Source organism: Platalea leucorodia (assembly GCF_965183815.1).
Source record: "Platalea leucorodia genome assembly, chromosome: 22".
NCBI classification, from domain to species: Eukaryota; Metazoa; Chordata; class Aves; order Pelecaniformes; family Threskiornithidae; genus Platalea; species Platalea leucorodia.
In genome coordinates this window covers 6317014-6337691 of record NC_138844.1, presented here as the reverse complement: position 1 = coordinate 6337691, position 20678 = coordinate 6317014, and the positions used below count along the sequence as shown (strand labels likewise).

At 41.6% G+C, this 20678-nt stretch overlaps 2 protein-coding genes across 2 annotated transcripts; both read left to right on the top strand.

The window, feature by feature from the left end:
- Positions 1–544: 544 nt before the first annotated feature.
- On the top strand, positions 545–5461 carry LOC309600133 (keratin, type I cytoskeletal 19-like; the record flags this gene model as incomplete). Its single annotated transcript, XM_082332198.1, has 8 exons — positions 545–1093; positions 1795–1877; positions 2814–2970; positions 3454–3615; positions 3762–3887; positions 4023–4243; positions 5079–5104; positions 5439–5461. 8 exons carry the CDS (start codon positions 545–547, stop codon positions 5459–5461), a joined length of 1347 nt encoding a protein of 448 aa, XP_082188324.1.
- A 4436-nt stretch (positions 5462–9897) lies between these two features.
- On the top strand, positions 9898–20428 carry KRT23 (keratin 23; the record flags this gene model as incomplete). The annotated part of the gene is made up of 8 exons (XM_082331752.1): positions 9898–10498; positions 14104–14186; positions 15622–15778; positions 17351–17512; positions 17603–17728; positions 18477–18697; positions 19618–19649; positions 20325–20428. The coding sequence occupies exons 1-8, from the start codon at positions 10082–10084 to the stop codon at positions 20426–20428; spliced, it is 1302 nt and encodes a 433-aa protein (XP_082187878.1). The 5' UTR covers positions 9898–10081.
- Between the last annotated feature and the right edge of the window lie 250 nt (positions 20429–20678).

Here is a 20678-nt window from a genome sequence, read left to right as displayed (position 1 = left end):
AAGGACATATCAAATTCAATTCCAACTTTTTAATGGGAAAAAATACGGATAAAAAAGAAGAAAAAACGGTCAGATGAATGGATGACTGCACATTTTTCAATGGAAGGAGAATTTAACTTAAACTTCATCTTTAGAAAAAGTTGATGTTCTTAAAATAACCATGGTGATTGCTGTAAGTGGGTACGTGGGTGTGGTTGAACTCACTTTGTTTTTCCATTCTTAAATGTCAGAGAAGTAAACTCCAAGTTTCAGAACTATAGCCTGAAGAAAAAACACTCATCTGAATCATCCCTTTTGTTTAATTAAAAAAGAAAACCCAAGCCCTAGCCCCTGAGATGCACAGCCAGCTCCCTTTGTGAGGAATGTCATCATCATCGGCCTCACCTCTAGGGAGGAGAATTTTTGGAGGGAGGGCTGCAGGCTGGGTTTGTCTCCTACACCCTATCTTGAGGATATAAAAGAAGCACGGGGCAGCGAAGGCACGTACTTTCCTCTTCTACACCAAGCTGAATAACTCGCATTAGCGCCTTCTTGTGCTGCAGCTATGGCTACTTCCTTCCTGCAGAGCTCTTCTTCTACCTATGGTGGTGGCTTTGGGTGCGGTGGAGGCAGCTCTCGCCTTTCCTCCATCCGAACAGGGGCAAACTGCCGAGCTCCGAGCATACACGGGGGATCTGGCGGCAGGGGTGTCTCCATCTCTTCAGCTAGGTATGTCTCCTCTGTAGGAAGTGGATATGGTGGTGGCTTGTGTTCTGGTTTTGGTGGTGGCTATGGAGGAGGCTACAGTGGCTTTGGTGGAGGAGCTGGCTTTGGTGGAGGAGCTGGCTTTGGTGGAGGAGCTGGCTTTGGGGGAGGTTTTGAAGTTGGTGGTGGCTTTGGTGGTGGCGATGGCCTTCTCACTGGAAATGAAAAGATAACTATGCAGAATCTGAATGACCGTCTGGCTTCGTACCTGGACAAGGTACGAGCACTGGAAGAGGCAAATTCGGATTTAGAAGTTAAAATCCGAGACTGGTATCAGAAGCAAGCTCCCATCAGCCCAGCCCGGGACTACAATAATTATTACAAGATAATTGAAGAGCTCCGAGACAAGGTATGACATTCACATGTAGAGGAATTATAAGAATGCATTAGAACTGTGGAACTGCATATTCCATTTCTTTAAAATAAAGGAAAACAATTATAAAATAAATACTGAAATCCCTAAACCCAAATACATTGTGGTTATAAGCATTCTAGCAGAAGAGTAGCTTTTTCTTCATTTAAAAAGCAAATACATTATCCTGAAAATGTGACATTTGTTGAAATTAAAATGATTGCACTAAAAGTACGCAAAACATGGCAAAATGTGTTTAGAATTATCAATGTACTTGTTCAGTAATCAAAGAGTAAAGAATGTGATAGGTAGGCCTCAAAGGCTTAAAAAATTTCTCCTAGCTACAGATAAGATCAGGTGTTGTACAAATGTATTTTCTGATTATGTTTCTGATGTCTTTTACACGAAGGTATCTCAGCTCTCTGGTTTGCATATGGTATGTGGAAAAGAGCTTAGCGTTTTGGGGTTTCCTCTATAAAAGCTGTAAGAATTGCAGTGTAACCAAAGAGCAACGTAACACATTGAAATGGCTATTGCAATCCAAAACGCACGTTTAACCAGTGACATCACAACAGACGTCCATTTTTCTCTGCCGCCTTTGATGGTTTACAGCCTCAGTAACTACCTACTACGTACTCAGGACCATGATATTTCACCATCAGTCACAGCAACCTTTTTCTGTGTTTCCTGATTGCCAGATCCTTGCAGCTACTATTGACAATTCCAGAGTCGTTTTGGAGATTGACAATGCCAGGCTGGCTGCAGATGACTTCAGACTGAAGTAAGTTTACCTGGAGCACATTCGTCTTCTCTCTCTTTGTCTCTCTCTCACAACAGTTTTCTGAAGTTTAGTATTACTTTTTATCTAGAAAATAAAGTTCTTCAGTCACTGAAGGACACATTTTGAAATTATGGATAGGTATTTTTCCTTGATAACTTCTGATGAAAAAAACCCTGGCAAACTGAATCAATGTGATGAAGGATGAGTTTGGAATATAAACCTGGTAGAACACAGTATCCAGATCACTGAGCTGTTTACACAATAAATTATAGTTCGTGTCTTAATTTTTTAGTGATGCTCTTAACTATTTTCACTAGCCTAAATCACAGCAGAAAAGAAGAGAGGAATAGGTTGGGATTTTCACTTAAAAGGAACAGAGTGGCATGAAGACATTGCTGTTTGGTGGCAGTAGTTCTCTCTCGAAGAGTCTGAAATTTAGAAAAGAAGACAAAGAGTAATTTGGGGCTTATGCAGCTCATGGACTCAGCAGTACCTCAGACACTGCTGAAAGGATGATAAAGATACTTGCGCAACGGATTTATCTTGCAGTGAGGTACCTGCAGGTTTATATTTTCTCCTCTAGTGTCCTAGGCAGAACTGGGCAGTCTGTCTTTTCTTCACACCAAATCTGAGAGGACACTGTAAATGGGCTGTCCTGTGTGACAGCTTTTCTGTTGATGCTGATCATCATTATCAGGTTCTGCAAAGTCATGTACTCCTCACGAATAAAATCAGATGGCAATGCATGTACTTTCATATGTCATAGTAGGATGCTGGAAAAAAAGACCTTTACTCACTTTACACTTCTTTTCAATATATGTTTTCATTTACAGTCCACTGTTCCTCCTACATTCAATGTAAAATTTCACAGTTTTATAGCTCTACTGAATACAAACTCGTACACATTCCAATGCTTGTTTCTTCTTTGAACTGCAGATATGAGAATGAGTTGTTCCTGCGCCAGAGCGTAGAGTCCGACATCAACGGCCTGCGCAGGGTCCTGGATGAGCTGACTCTGTCCAGAGCTGACCTGGAGCTGCAGATTGAAACACTGAAGGAGGAGCTGGCCTACCTCAAGAAGAACCATGAGGAGGTGAGAGTCCGTAACAGTGCAGAGAGGAAATGACTTCCCTTTGGAATTTATGCCTCTTGGATGGGGAGGGGGAAAGCCAAACAAAAAACCCAGAATGACAACATTATAGCTTAATAAGAAGAAAACTGTAATATTAAAAGAATCCAAAGCGTGTCCCGAGAAGCATTTCTCTGATTCCAAACTGTTCAGACCTCTTAGTTTCAGTTTGACATTCATAAGCACAACAGGTCACTGCGATAGTTAAGCTGAGCGAAAAGACACACACGTGTAAGTTACACGTAAATACGTGTGTGTTGTGTGTGAGTACACAGAGAGCAGAACAGCATATGCGATGAGAGAAAATTTGATAAACGTTTTTATGTGTGTTCCACCTATACTTGCTAAGAAAAGTACTGCATACCACTGCATGGGTTGCTGATGGCAGAAAGCATGGAGAAGAGAGAGCCTGATCTTTTTTGTGTCCTCTCCCTTCTGCCCACGCAGGAAATGAAAGAGTATTCAAATCAGCTCAGTGGAACAATCAACGTGGAAATGGATGCGGCTCCTGGCGTCGACCTGACCAGAATTCTCTCTGAGATGAGGGAACAGTATGAAGCTCTGGCGGAGAAGAACCGTAAGGATGCTGAGGCCTGGTTCCTCACTCAGGTACAGTTACGCCAACAAACAGCAAACTGATGCATTGCCTCATTATTACTGCCCCAGCAGATGGGATGGGTCCTCCCTTTCTCAAAGTAATTGAACACTTTTTTATACAATACGTATGTGATTTTACAGTTGTTTTTTTCTTTCAGACCGATGAACTGAACCGCGAAGTAGCCACCCATACACAAGAGATACAGACCAGCAAATCGGAGATCACAGAACTGAGACGCACGGTCCAGGGCCTGGAGATTGAGCTCCAGTCGCAGCTCAGCATGGTACGGAGCCGTCCCAAGCACATCGCAAGTCCCTGCTAGCACGCTCTACCCTTCCTCCCTCTTTATCTTGCCTCTCCTTAGGCTCCCCCTCTGTGGGACAAACCTGCATGCTAACCTGACGTTATTCCGCTTTAGAAAGCCGGACTGGAAGCCAACTTGCGAGATACAGAAGCACGATACTGTGCACAGCTGGCACAGATTCAGGCCCTCATCACCAGCGTCGAGGAGCAACTGAGTGAACTTCGATGCGACATGGAGCGTCAGAACCAGGAGTACAGAATGCTCATGGACATCAAAACTCGCCTGGAGCAAGAAATCGCCACGTACCGCCAGTTGCTGGAGGGCCAGGACTCTCAGTACGTTACTATATACAAATCCTGTGATGATTAGATAAGGTTAATAACATGACACATTGTAAAGCAGTAATTTGTGGTTGCTAAACTGACTCCAGATTACTAAATTACATTCACTGCATACACAGCCTTTTGAGTACTGGCAAAACAGATGCCCAGCAAAATCCCAGGCGTTGCTATAACGCAAGCTAAATCTCCAGATCAATTGTGCTGGTGATTTGAAAATATAAATGCAACCATTTTGACTACAATGAATTATAGAAGGCACCATATGTATGTCTTACATAATCCTCTCGTTGCACTGCAATAACAGGCTTCAGCCTGAAAGAACCTATAAAAACCCGTTCTCATTATTTCTTTAGCTCTTGGGTTTCTACACTTGTGCACAGAGGTGAAAATATTCATCATCATGCACCAGTACTCCCAACTAGAAAAGAACTTGGTACAGACCACAGCTTACTTTAGTAAAATCTACATTTTAGTGCCCATTTCTCATATCTGATCTACACGTAGAATTACTTTTGATTTCCAAGGAGGAATCAGCTCCTTATATTGTTTCTAGATTATGCCATTCTGAGAAGAGGAGAAGTACATAGAGACATATCAGGACCAAGAACTGGTCTGACTGCTGATCCTATTTCCTATCGAGTACCTAGGAGCAGCCTTCAAAGAGAAAGCACCTTAACAATAACGCTAGGAACAACACACCTGAGAAACCACCCACTGAAAGCAGTGTGAGACCATGGCTGTTCACACGCAGTGGTCCCTACGTGGATCAGTGGTTTCAGTGGACAGGGTCAGTGATGGTCATTAATCCAATGTTTCTTCTTTTCTACAGGATGTCAGGAGTGATCCCTAAGGATGGTAAGAAAAACTTTCATTTAAAGAGGGGCTGAAACGAATTGACAAAATAGGATTAAATAAACCTATCTTTTTTTACTTAGGATTTCTTCTTACTAACACAGATTACATTCTCTCCACAATGACCACATTCTTTATCATTTAGAGACAAAAATATAATACTTTGTGTTATTTTACGCGCACTTTTGAAACCAGTAGCTTGCCAAAATGATTGCATGAACTCCTCACGGGATTCTAAAATACTGAAATCTCCCAAAGATTCCTAAGTTCCTCTGCTGATTCACACAACACACAAGATAGATACACGCAAATCTGACACGCGATGTGCACTCTTAAGATTTACTGGATGTGGACCAGTAGGGAGAGAAGATAAGATGTAAAGGCAGCTCCCCCTTTGATTTGTGAAAAAGACCTTGTGAGGAGACAAACAACAAAAACCCCATCGCACAACCCTTCGGTGTGTTAGCAGGGCATTTTTTTTCCCCTAGTTGATTTTTTTTTTTTCCTCCTACAACAGCATCTCTGAGTGGAAGAACTCGCGTGGGCATGGAAGATGATGGAAAACTTTCTACTCGTGAAAGGAGATTCTAATAAAGAAATAGCGAATCCCCTCTTGCATATGACAGCATATCAAACCAGTGCAGCCTACGCATTGGCTAATGCTAAGAGAAATACCCTTTTACTTTCGCCAAATCACAAGAATGTTATCCAAGAACGTGTAACAACTTTACGTCTTTCCTTACATTTGCTCTCCCTTTTTACATGATTGCCTGGCTCTACGGGTCAGAGATGACAAGCTTGTTTTCTGTCAGTAGCTATACAGTTTCCTTATGGAAGAACCTATATAATAAAGTTTCTGTTCTGCTTGTGCAAATACGCCCAGTCTGATGTTGTTTTTTTGAAGCCAGTATGGCATTGCCATGCACATGACCACGCACCCTCCCTAACACAGTGCTTCCTGTAACCCAAACCAAGAGATGCTCGGTGGAGAACAACAACAATAACAAGAGTAACTGTAATAATAGTAATAAAGATGATGATGAACGGACAGATACAAAGTGCCATTAGATTCTCCCAGGAATCTGAAGCTAGTATCGGTAAAAAACTGAGAAGATAATGCAGAAAATCCTTAAGCTCTTTGTTCTGAATTTAAAGTGCACAACATGACTACAATTCATGCACAAATAAAATGCACCTCTGAAAAAAGTCATATTTTCCCATATATATGTTTATGTTCCTGCACTTCCTTCAGCAAAAAGGCAAATGCCCTTAGCTCTTGAGGAAGCACCAGGCAAGGCCCAGGTGAAATGAACTGTTCAAGCAGGGTTTGCTGTGACGATTTTGGTTCTCATACACAGGGGAGAAAGTCACCACCTGTGTCATTACTGTAGCTGTTGTATTAGCAACACTGCCTTTTCCAGCAGTAAGTTAGTCTGCAAATCTACACTAGTGTAATTGAAGAGAGATGCTTATAAAGATTTAAGAGGCTGGTAAATTCCAACTTCAGAAGCATATAAAACATTTACCTAAATGCTGTATTTTGCTAACATAAATTGTTTGGAAAATTTGTCGTTAGCCTCATCGCTGGGAATTTCAATCCACATAACAGTATCTACAAAAATTGTATAATTTCTAGAATTATATATTTTATTTTCCTTCAAACCTCCTTAGAGCCACTATTTTTCTGTCTTCTATTTTCTTTTAAAAAACCTGTACCTACACTGCTGGCACCAGCCCCAGAGCTTAGCCACGAACAAGGCTGCAGGATCACTGGCATACCACTGTTAAGAAACACACGTCCTGCTGGTATTCTCACTGGAAAGAACTGAGAAGAGGTTCTTGCAAAGTAACATCACAATCTACCAGAAAAGAAAAACCAAACAGTACAAATGATATTTTTTCCTGATGCAGAAATCAGGTGATTATTCTAGGTATTGCTTAGACAGAAAGAGAGAAACTCTACAGCCAAGGGCAGCTATCCATTTGTATTTCAGATAGGAGTTGAATCAGCAAGTGATGGTTGCAGGATATTTACCTGTACAATGTACATGTCAAACTACTCTGCCTATAGAATCATAGAATCACAGAATCATTAAGGTTGGAAAAGACCCTTAAGATCACAGAGTCCAACCGTTAACCTATCACTGCCAAGGCCACCACTAACCCATGTCCCTGAGCACCACGTCTGCCCTTCTTTTAAATCCCCCCAGGGACGGGGACTCAGCCCCTGCCCTGGGCAGCCTGGGCCAGGGCCTGGCAGCCCTTTGGGGGAAGAAGTTTTTCCCAATACCCAACCCAACCCTGCCCTGGCGCAGCTTGAGGCCGTTCCCTCTCGTCCCATCGCTTGTTCCTGGGGAGCAGAGACCGACCCCCCCGGCTCCAGCCTCCTTTCAGGCCGTTGCAGAGAGCGATGAGGGCTCCCCTCAGCCTCCTCTTCTCCAGACTAAATACTTAAACTGCAGCCTATAAATTCAGTTCAGTTTGCTTTTCATGTTTCAATCCCGTAAAACAAATTTTCCCAAAGAAAGCAACTCGGGACTACGCGTTCCCCGGTTCCCACCAGCCTGGGCTTGCCTAGCAGCTCCCCAGTTTGTACGAAACAAAGAGAAGTCACCAGCTAATGGTGCCATCTGCTGACAGTATTTCATTGTCTCAGTCCGATCATTGTTTTCATTCTGGACCCTGTGGATTCCATAGTTGACTAAAAACAAGCCCCATAGTGCCGGCCTGACAAAGGAGAGCCATGTCTGGTTCTGAAGTAAGTTTTTTGGTCTTTTCCATGGATCCTCAACATGTGTTGATGAAAACTGTGTGGAATCTTTTCCAGTTTGAAAAGGTTGAGCTTCAGAGGAAACACTTCCGATATGCCAGGTCACTTTTGGTTTGTATTACTTGCCAGAAAAAATACAATTCCGTTTTTCCTGATGGCATGATATTCCGTGAAAATATCAGGGAGTAAGACAGAGGTTATTCTGTCTCACAAACTGTCAGCCTCACTGCCAGCCAAGTTGTGAATCTCACGGAGTAATTTCACATGAAAAAAGGATTCATTTTATTTTACGTGATATTATGCACATACATATGTATCTATATTTCAATGTAATATTTCATAGAACATTAGCTTGCTGACCTGCCAGGCTAGAAAATTCAGTTTGAAATTAATCTCTGCTGAGATGAACTGAACAGCAGGCTATCAGTGGTTCTGTTATAATTTGGGGTTTTTTCAAGTTAGGCCTTCATCTTTCGTCTGGTGCTTCAAGCTCTCCTCACTGTCAAGCAGCGGAGTGGGTGCCAAACTGTAGCTATTAACGGTAGCTGTTACCAGAATATTTTGTGATAGCCATACCTTGTACTTAGGGGAAAACCGTATCTTCAATGACTAATTTCCCCAAACAATTAAAAATGTTAGCATTTCTATGCAATGAAGTGTACGAGGAATAAGAAGGCATATGTACTCGATGGAAACAACTGGTAAAAAGAAAATCATCAGGTGCTGAGCAGAGCTGCCATAGAGCCACAAGGAGGAGCTCAAAACCTGCCCCAGTCAGAAAACGAGGACTAGGAGGCATCCCAGGAAAGGATGCAGTGCAGCAGTTCTTTAATTCTGAAAAATTTCAAATGAAACAGCCAGAGAAAAAAAGATTCCCTCGGGTTTCTTCCAGGATAGTGTAATTCTGGTTTGTACAGTCCCTCTGACCCCACCATTCCGAATGAGCAACAGTGCTAAGCAAGATCTCGTTAAAGAGCTGAGCCTTCAACCGCAGTAAGGAAAAAATAGCTGCACCGTTTCTGAGAGCACCCATGCCCACTCAGCGTTCCACCTCTTCCCAAATCTTCAGCCTCCACCCTATCCCTCAGTCGCGGTCTAGAACAACTCCGAAAGACAAGGAAAACCCAGTAACCCCAGCTGTTGCCATGGGAACGCTTCACAATTCACCACCTACTTATCAGCATGAGGAATAAGAAAATGTTTGCAGAAGCCAGGCTTTCCCGCTCTATATCTGATGGAATAAGATCGACAGAAGGTCACTGAAACTTTTGAGAAAGACTATTTTTTCCGTGATTGCCAGGTCAATTTTTAGGGCTGGTAGCTTTAAATACTCACTTGAATTTTTCGAGTGTTGTTACAAACTCATATTCTAAATATTTTCTATAGCTAAACATATAAATATCTTAATAGTATTAATACTAGTACCAGCAAGAAATTCCTGCATTACTATCTATTTCCACAAGACTATTGAAACATGACTGCACCTCGAATCATGAAAAAGATTGTTAAGCACCTAATTCTCATGTATTTCAACTGGAAACGGGCAGCTGAAGGGACTGGCTGGGCCCTGCTCACTTCGGACTGGAGTTTTAGTCCAATGACAGAGGCTGGATAACTTCGTTAAAGCCTCAGGTCTCATACAGGCTGAAGCTGTTCGGTACGTTAATGACAGCTCGATAGGACGCGCTGCGTTTCAGGATTCACAGACTGCTGTAGTTCTAAAGCCTGAGAATTACAACAGAAAGAAAGTGTCTTGAGAGACCCATCCCTGCCCCAGCTCTCCATTTATTCTGTAATGGACAATACTCTTCCCCTCATAAGCAGCAAAACGTAACATATTAACTACGGGAATAGAAAAAAGTCTGAGGCAGGGCTGATCCTGTTCCACACCTACTGATTTTAGCCACACCTCACCATTACAATATGAAAAGAAAAAGAAAAAAAAAAAAAAAAACAAACCAAAACAACCAAAAGGAAAGCGATCCAGTGCGTGGCTGATTCCAAATAACAACAACGGTGTGTGCAGGCTCATGAATGCTTCAGAATTGACCAAGAGGAAGCACGTTCCATGATGACACAATCTTGTTGCTGTAGTCATTCATCGAAGGGAAACTCCCACAGGAAAAGGCATAAAGCTGCTTAGGGAAGGCTAAGAAGCTGCTCAGTGCTAGTCAGTCAAACATTGGGTTAGATTCACAACAGAGCTAAACATGAGTTCCAGCCAAGGCCCTTTTCAAATTTTTCCTGAGTCCCTCAGGGGTAGTTCAGGGTGTGGTTTGGCCCAGCAAGGAACTTCTTACAGACCTTCAAGTGCAGATGGTGGTGCCAGCAGCTCACATACCTCCTTCTCCTCTGCCAGACCCCTCTGGCCGGCTGCTGGAGGAGGGGCACCTTGGGGAGGCTTCGGCGAGCACCATGGGGAAAGCATCTTCCTGGGTGGGAATGAGAAACAGACTATGCAAAACCTGAATGACCGTTTGGCTGCCTATCTGGACAAGGTCCGTTCCTTAGAAGCAGCTAACGCTCAGCTGGAAAGCTGCATCCTAGAGTGGCACAAGACAAAGTCTCACGGAAAGAGGCATGACTTCAACCAATACGAGCAAAACATCACTGACATGCAAAGACAGGTAAGTCAGAGCTATAAGTGACTATGTCATTCTATGCTCTTTTAAGGAATCTGGGCACTCATTTATGCTGATGGCTTTCCTTTAAAGAAAGTCAAATAAAACCTTTTAAATGTTAGAAATACTAACGAAAGTGGTTACAGGACCTGGGCATAAACATTCTTTGTGTTCACAAGGAGGAGAGCAGGCTGCAAGAAAGAAAGGCTGGAAGGAGACAAGGGGGATTCTGCAAAGACTGGTAGTATAAAGAGAGTTGTCGGCTGCCAATGTTCGCTTCTGTACATGAAACTGTGGTTTGACTAACGATGTCTGGCAGAATTTGGTCTTTATGACTGCACATGTATTCAAGCAAATTACAAAGCAGGCAAACTGAAGAGACTGCCTTCTTTCATGCGTGCTGTCTTTAGACAGACTGGTGCGTTTCATTTCTTTGATTCCTGTGGTAGCAGACAATGAAACTACAGGAGTTTTGGGTCCAATGAGCTTATGTAATCAGATGGAAAAATACTTCACTGTAATTAAGAAAATAGCAGTGACAAATTCCTTGTGGATGTTTTCACTATAATTAAAAGGAGAATTTCTGGTTCCTGCCAGTAGTTAATATTAACGTTCAACAGTAACTCTTTCAATCTACCAAACTCACGTGTCTTCAAATTCAAGCATAATATTAATCTGTATTCATAATGAACATACTTAGCACTGTAACCATCTGTGTGACTAATCAGTGTAATTAACTTTACATAGCCATACAGGGCAAAACCCAAAGCTATTCCAAATGCGATCTTGTAGTTTCCCTCCGGTTTTTATAACACGGTTACTCGGCATTTTCAGGACCCTGCAAAATTTTTTTCAAAAGGGCTTGGAAATGGTATTACCCCGCATCTTTGCTGATTGAGGCCAGGGACTTAATCAAACTCCCTGCTCCCTGTTAAATGTGTTGCCTCCAGGCAGAAGATGAGGCACTCCGACCACAGACAATGTGTAAGGAGAGCCAGAATTGTCATCACCTACTTCTGCTTTAAGGATAAAGAAAGGTCATCCGTCTCCAGACCTCTCACTTGAGCACTTTTTTAAACAGATCCAGAGATAAAAACTTGTTCATCAAGAATATAAATGTGTTCACACTGATTTGGAATTAGTAAATCAGAAAGAGTTAGGAAGACAATAAGACTAAATCCATAATGCTGATGGGGGTAAAGCCCTCACTTTTGAATAGGTTGTACCCAAAACACTTATTTTTAACACTCACCACTTAAAACGGCTCCCACTGGCGACAGGCACCTGTCAGACTAATGGCTGCCTCGGCCAGTACGGACTGAATGTGGTGCTCAAACTGGGGGGAGGGCTATTAAAGGATTATTTACAGCTGACAATTCAGTGATTTAACCCAGAATTTTTACTTTCCCTATAAATTATTGCAATTAGCACCATGACTGCCAGCAAAATGAGTGAAAATATAGTATCTAATTATTAACCATAATTAAATTAATTAACCATGAATTAAAAAAGTGAAGCTAATTTAGCACCTAAAATGAAATTTAGACAAAAAGTAGGTCAAAATTAACCCAGAAAGTCTATGATGTACTGGCTGTCTGAACTCGGAGGCATGTAACCATTTGGGTCCCGCACTTTGGACCACACTCTTCCCTGGATGCCCGAGTTCTGGATGAACGTGCCAGGTGGAGCAGCAAGTTGCCTTGCTCCAGCCTGCCTCCATTTTTACCCAGTTACAAAGTAAAATAGCACCAGTTCTCCAGGTAAATGTCTCATTCAAACATCTTGTACTGCTACGTAAGCAAACTGATTTACAGAGCATTACAGAGCATTCAAGGAGACAGGACCAATGCTGTTGGACAAAGGACGCAAGACACGCTGAGGAAGAAGTCAGTGCAGGAAGCCTTCTTGAAAAAAATCTGTTTTGAGAAGGAATTTGAGTGTATTTCGTATATAATAATGTGTGAGTTCTTAATTAAGTTATTTGTAAGTTTGCAGATGGATATTAGCGATGCACTCATATTCATGATGGATGTAGTAAAGAATATCTGTATATCTATAAACAGATAAACGTCCACATTTGAAATGCACTGCTAACTGGCATAGCAATCAATATCAGACAGCAGCCGGCGAAGCACTGACAATTGTAACTCCTTTGTTGTATTCTTTATTCTTTCAGATTGCACAGAGTGAGTCATAAAGCTTTTATATAAATGTGTTGCTGTGTTGCATGATTATGAAGTGGCACAAAGTTGAAGAGCTCATGTGTTGCTTTCTCATTGCCTTATTACCTCCCATAGTAAAATTTACCATTCGCTAAGGATGGATTCAAGAATTGCCTCTTCTCTGACAACAAATTCCAGGCAGCGACACATTTAGGGTATTGTTATACTTCTTCAGCTGGCCTTGATCATGTCCCAGGGCAGTACCTCAGGTGTGCTGCTAATTGCTCAAGAATGTACAGTCCGTTAACAGATTAGTTAAAACCTTCCACAGGCACCTTCTTTTTTACTATGAGGTAAACTTTTGACACTTCAGGACAATTTTGTCATTTCCTTGTTTCTTTGTGATTCATTTAGGTGTGGGAAGTTTTACTTCAAGGTGCTGAGAGCTCTGTAAATGGCTAATGATTTCTGTACAGCCATAACGCACCTTGTTTTGCTATATAAGTGTTGAGTGAAGGCAGCTGCTGGAACTGCAAGCATGCTTCTCTTCCCTCTTTGTTAGAAAAGGACACGACATCCCACAATTATTAGCTCCTGCTAATTATGTATAAGTTCCTGCTAGAATCCTTTCAAAGATTTTGAATGGAATACTGAGCTTTTCATATTCAGATCTATAGTTCAAAGCTGCTTCATGTTAACAGGGACTTACAAGTCTCAGTGCATGCTGAGTACACCACATGAACGATGCTCAGCCCTTTCTCCTGCGCCTTTTAGGGCAATTTTCAACATCCCATAGCAAAATCAGAAACATGAATTAACCACTCCATGCTGCCGGATGATTCAGTACAGGTGTAGGTGAATAACTGAATGGACCATGACAACCAGATGCCCGTGTGTTTCTCCAAATGACAGTCTGTGCGACTCCAGACTGAAGCACACGGAGGAATCACAGCACTGATTCAGCAAGCTGTTTATGCACATGCTTACTTTTTAGCATACGATTAATTCCAGCATTTGGATTGTACTCAGACACAGCTTAATGGTTCTTACTGACATTTGCCCTAAAGATGACCAAGGCTGCTTTTCCAGCAGTGCTAAACAGAATCAAAATCAGTTCACAAAGAGGAAGACAGTGACTGCTATTCTGTAACACACCGTGAAGTTTGTGTAGTATTATTCATATCCTCTACCTGGCCAGGAACAAGATGACTGCTTCTGCTTCATATCCAGAAAAGTAAGACAAAGAGAAAAGTAGGATTATGGACAAAAATTGCAGAAACATCTAAGTGAACCAGGAAAGTAAGCTTCTTTTATTCATGTACTCTCCTTAACATCGGACTTCTACTATTTTAGATGCTTCCTACAAGCAGCAGGGAGTCTAAAACAGCACAGGTTATTCACCGTCACCATATGGCAACACTGAGTCTCCTGTTGGATTTTGTTTTCCAGATTGAGGATGGCAAGATCACCAATGCCAGCATCCTTTTACAAATTGATAATGCTAACATGGCATCTGAAGACTTCAGGCTCAAGTAAGCTGTTCTTTGGTTTCTTGATTAAGTTTGAAAGAGGATTAAGCAAAATATTGCTTTTTCTTGATAATCCAATATGAAACTGATTTTACTGAGGTTTTCTGGTGATACTGGATAAATAAAACCAATGTAGAACAGAAAAAAAACCCAGAAAGGATAAAAAGGATGTAAAAACCGCAAATGATTGCTGAACAATCTTGAGTCACCCTGTTTATGATACTTAGTTCAGGTCCTGAAGAGCAGGTTTTACAGCAGACACTTGGTACTTGTGCAAAAGGCATTTAAAACTGTCATCTGGGAACACAAATTAACCCTTCCCTGCTTCCCCAGTCCCACTCAGATCTATTTCCTGGGCTTATCACCCCTTCTGTCCAGCGCCGCAGGGAATCCCTGTCCTTCCGTAGCTGCTGCTTCGGCTTCTCACAGGTTTTGCCACAGTACATGGGCCAGTGTGTCCTTGGCTACCAGTGCACAGCGTGATTTTTCAGCACATTGTTGAAAGATAGTTCTCAGACCAACTGAAAAGCCAAGATGTTTGGACAGAAAACTTGCAGGCAGATCTTTGCAAAGGAAAGGAATTACATTTCTGTAAGTTAGACTTCTTAAGACTCATGAAGATTTGTCTTATTTTCAACAAATGATGATCAGCTATTAAAAAATCTCTCAGCTTTTGGTATTATTGTAACAAACTTAAAGACTGTGAACACCGTAGGCCTTAGCTAGCCTTGCCTGCCTTTCTTTATCATTCAGTAGTGTCATAAAAAGGAAACGGTGGAACTACTTTGAGAGACTGGAAGCGTATGTCGCGGTTTAACCCGAAACCAGGACATCATAGAATGAGTCTGATGGATTGAATGTAGAAACATCAATAGCACCCGCAAAAAATGAAGTAAAGGGAGAGAATTTGAGGAGCCAAAGTGCTTCGTATGCCCAAGGGAAGATACAGCAGCGTCTTTCTGACCTGGGCTCGCTACAGATGGCAAACTGCAAGAGGCTGGAGAGGAATGTTAATAACTGGCTTCCATGACATTTTTCCTGTTTTGGAAAAACTACAGAAAGCATTGACTGTTGATACTATTTTCACATCTTTATTGGCAATTTTGAGAATCATATTCTCAAAGCTTTTACAATCTGGTGAATGTCAAAATGCAAAAAGGAAAATGAGAGAAAGCAATTATTTCAGACCATAGGGGAGGAGTTGTGAGGAAGGGAGAAAACCAATAATGAAACCCATCTTATTTTTAAGACTACTCAAGAATATTCAAAGAACAAATCTTAGAAAAAGAATTTGTTTCCTTGGTTTTTCATTCTCTCTAGTTCTCTGCCCTACATAGAGGACTTGAGCAAGTCTGCTTCTCTTTGATACTACTTATACAAGAGGCCAGAAGCGGTCTGTTCTCAACAAGCATGCTTTATCTTCTCTTTCCTCATAAAGGTATGAAGCAGAGAAGTCTCGCAGGCAGGGGGTGCAGCTTGATGTTGAGAACCTGCGTAAGGAGCTCGACGGCCTGACCATTGTTACAACAGATCTGGAAATGGAAATTGAAGGCTTGAGAGAAGAGCACATCCTCAGGAGGAAAGACCACGAGGAGGTAGAAAAAGTTCCACTTGGTAAAATCCTATCACACACATCTTCGCTACCATGTAATTAACTTTGAGTAAGATCCACAATCTATAAATGGGATTGATGATTCAGAACCTAACCATGTTTCTAAAGAAGCCAGAGAGTCAGATGAGGCACAAAGTTTGTGTGCTACTTTACCAATGAAATTGGGATTTCAGAAAGGATTACAAATTGCTGTATTCTCTCCCACTCTTTGCTAGTCACCTACCCATCTGTCATACATAGCTAATAATAACTTCCATATTCGACAGAATTGTTCTCAGAAATACTTAGATAAAAATACACTCAGATTTCAAGTAAATGGGAAACGTTACTGGCTGCGGTTGAGTTTTACTCATCACAGACTTTCCCCTCAACTCTGGTATATCATTTCACGGAATCACAGAAGCACAGAAGGGACCTCTCGAGGTCACCTTGTCCACCCCCCCAGCTCAAGCAGGGTCACCTAGAGCAGGCTGACCTGCACTAAGCAGATCTTGAATTCCTGAAGGATCAAAATGACAAAGAATGGTTGGTGAAGTCAAGTAAAATTACTTATTCTTGCAAAAGCCTAAGCACAATAATTGTCAAAAAGCATGCTGCTCTGAATTCTTCCAGAGCTATACCACAGTGGTCTCTGTTATTCCCACATATATAATGCCACTGCTTGACAACATGCTGCTTGCATTTTGCTTGATCTGATGTTGTTTTCAGTCACTCCCTAATGCAGAACCAAATATCCTACTCAGTATCTGTGGATTATTAAAACAGAGAATAGAAACACAAGGGTTACACAGCAGTAGGTGAAGCTGTCTTTGGCCGATCCCCTTATAGCCAAGGATACTACCGAACAGCTACAATAAAACAGTTCTTGGAAGCAGGGCAACCAAGAGAGACATCAGCACGTCCAGCTGATCTGCATTTTGGAGGCCGTGATGTCATACCCTGAAATGCTACTTTGCCTGGGCGCTTTTGAAAATGGTACCTAGCACATAAGATTGCGCTACACCAAAAGGAATGTTACCATACCTGCTTGACTTGTCCTGTAATTATGTTGTTTACACAGTAATTATATGCTTTAATCCAATTATTCCTTTAACAATTACATAGAACTTTTACATTACTCTCCTGTAAACTTAGTTATAGTTCCATAAATATTAGCATACAGGGTAAGAAAGATGAAATTACTGTTAGATTTTCATCAAAGGTTTTGGGTTCCTAATAGATAAATAAATAAAAAATGTCAGTGCTTCCTCATTAAGTATATATCTTCCAGAAACATTATATGAAGAGATCTTCTCACATGTTTTTTATTAAGTTCTCTAGCACAGTTCTGCCACGGAAGCAGATATAAGTCACTGGTTTAAGTCACGTCGCAGTATTATCCATATATAAATCTTCCAAATAGTGTTAACTGAATATATATAAAAGTTAACCTACCATAATGAAAAAAATATTGTGGGTATTGTGCGAGGATGGAACTGAAGAAGACAAGACAGGAATGAAAACTTTCTACTTTCATCAACAAGTTTGCTTCTTTCCTCTGCTGCTACATGACTAGGATATGGAAGCAAATCGCTCATCACAAGACTTCAAAATCAATGTAAAAGTAAACGCAGCACCTCCTGAAGACTTAGCCAAGATTCTAGCAGAAATAAGAGAAGATTATGAAGCCATAATTGAAAAGAATCGTCAAAGCCTGGACAGTTGGTACAAAGAACAGGTAACAGCTATTTTCTGCGCGTTTCAGATCCCCGTTGCTGTACGTGACTGACCAGGATCAGTAAGCTTTTCTCTTGTTTTTGCTCTATAGAGCGCGGCTATGTCTCTGGCAGCAACCCCCAATCCAGAACAGATACAGCGCAATGAGAACGAGATCAAGGATCTAACACGTACTTTACAGTCCCTGGACATCGAGCTGCAGGCACAGATGAGTAAGGTATCTATTGCAGACGTCTGGCTGGTCCCTGTTGGTTCTGTATTCTCAGAAATTGTCTTGGACCAATTCTTCATTTAAATCCATAGCCTAGCGTAACTTTAGTGTAGTTATTAAAGCATCAGTGAAACTGGAATTTGGACCATGCTTGACTTTGCCAGAATATGCAAAATAGATTCAGCAACTATCACCAAGAAGTGAAAGATTTATATCTCTCGTTAGAATAAAATATGGGGAGAAGAAAAAGAAGAGATGGGATAGCTGACTGGGTGATCTAAGAAGTAAAAATGTCCAAGAAGACAGACAGTAATACAAATTTCACATTCACAAACCTTATTATAATGCATGAAATATTTGAACTGTGAAAAATGTTGGTGGGGAATCTTCAAAAATATTACTCGGCTCTTGCCCAGGTTCAAGCTCACACACCCCTGACTTGGGGACTTTGGCACGATTCTGGGCAGGGAAAGCAGAACTGACAGAAGAGGCAGCAGGTACAGGAGCGCAGCTCCGGAGCAGGAGGAATATGGCAGGGATAAATTACTCCGGTTTTGCCTCTCACTATGCACGCACGACACAGCTGCGTGATTCTGCTGTCTTCACATGAATAATCATGCAAATGCATAAGTGTTTAAATTACCGCAGTCTTAATTTTGCAATCTTCTAGCCAGAGACCAAATTTGCTGGCATTTCTGCATTATATCTACGACAAAAATAATAATCATAGTGTTGGTATTATCTGCTCTGTCAGAAACACATGCTGGAAGACACCCTGGCTGACACTCGGAATTACTACGCTGTTGCGCTTCAAAACATGCAGCAGATCATCTCCAAATGTGAGGAAGAGCTAAGCCAGGTTCGTCATGACATTAAGCAGCAAAATAACCAATACAAGGTTCTTCTTGGGATCAAAACCCGCCTGGAGAAGGAAATTTCCACTTACCGCCTGCTGCTGGAAGGGAATGTTGATGGGTAAGGCAAAGCCGCCCTGACTGGAATAGATGAGAAGAGAGTTCTCATATTTGGGTTATTTATTTGTTTGTTTATGCTTAATCAAAGCTTGTGAGTTCTATACTACATCAAGGGTTGGTATTTAATGCGATGGATCATAATAAAAAGCTTGAGCCACTTAGTATACAGAAAAACTTGGACCCATGCAATTTGGATCACCTACATTAATATAACTTTTTATTTAAAAAAAAAAAAAATCTACATCCCCACAGCACGCCTGTCTCAGCACAGGAAAAAAATGCCAATTTCAGTAAAATTCACAGTCATTTCCTGTCTTCAGAACACGTTCTAGATCAAAGAAGCCTGGAGAAAAGTTTAGATCATTTTTGTTCAGCCATCTGCAGTTACAAAGACCAGCACACACCAGCTGTACAGTACGCCCCTCTGCTGAGGGGTTGTTTGGTTTCCCCATCTCTGCCTGGTGTGAAATCTCTGCATTCAGAAATCTTTAGGCCTCTCTCTTCTTTATTCTCTCATCTTATATACAGAGTTTGTCTTATTTATACAAAATCAGAAAAAGGAAGATTAGCAGCCCTTATAACTGAAAATCTCAGGGAGGCAGGACAGCACGGCACCAAGTACGGGGCTATTTGGCAGAAGCCAAAATGGGATCAATTTGAGCAGCTCAGAACATATGAAACAATGCAACTGTCCGCAGTAGAAGCAATAATGAACGTACACGGGAACAGCTGCAGGTGGGAGTATCTGTACCTAAGACTACCGAAAAGTTCTCGTGGTAGAAAAGCATAATTTTTTTTAATTTATTTTATCTCTTTTCATAGCGGTATGACGTCTCCTTAGAATCAGTGAGAAGCAAAGGATGGATAACTTCTTGAAATTAGTATAATAATTTTTTTTTCTCTGTTTTATTATCTTCACAGGATAGCAAGAAAATCTGAATCAAAAGCTAAAGGTAAAAGTCCCTTATTTTGTTCTCTATAGTGACCCTTACTTATTGTCACTTCCAATCAAATTTTACTCAGGATAATTTTAACCTTACATGAATGAACTACGAAGGGTTTGCGTGGCAGTTAATTCTCGTGTAGGCCGTATTTGAGAACAATTTCAGTGATTCATTGGTCTTGTGAAGGGCTGCACTTCAGAGCACGTTCTGCTGTGTCTGCCCGCTTGTGGACTATCTTCAGACTGACCTCTATTAGTCAAACACGTTGTCCAAAGCTCAGACTCAAGACTAAAGCTTTCATGGTACGTGAGGAGGCACAGAGACTCCATTTGGTGACTAAAACAGTGTTAGGGCTTGAGAGCAAACAGAAAATCTGCATGTCTGGAAACTCGTATTCTGGCATGAGCATGACCTACAGACATTTAGGTTCATCTGCTCTGAAGTTAGATTTGCATTGGCTGGGATGGAGCTGTATTACTCATCTGCCCTGACCCGGACAAGATTCAGGGTGACAGTCTGGCAGTACATTTCACAAAGAGCAATAATAAGTATTGACTTAAAGGGAACCATGTAAAGATAAAGCAGTTGAGGAGGTAGCTGGTAAATTACTGTAAATGAAGCTTTCCCTGCATCATCTTGTCTCAGCATTGCTTCTTGGCTAATTAACCTTTCTTTCTCTTTCAGAACCTGCTGGGCTGACCAGTCGGAAGATCAAAGCAATTGTCCACGACAGTGTGAATGGGCAGGTGGTATCTTCCACCATCAACGAGATCCACCAGCAAGCGTGAAGTAAAAAGTTCTGCCGACTCCTGGCTTTGCTCGCAGGCTAAGCTCTGACAGCCCTCCTGTGCAACTCCGTGCTGTACGGTGGTCTCCCTGTGTGTAAAACAGGGACACTACAGTGAACTCTCTCCTAACGTGATTTGCAGCCTCTTAATGAAAAGTGCCATACAGAGCTAGGTATAGCTGATATTGTTAGTTTAAAGAGCTTTTAGCCATCAAAACGCTGAAGAAAAGCTATTCAATGAAAATGACTGG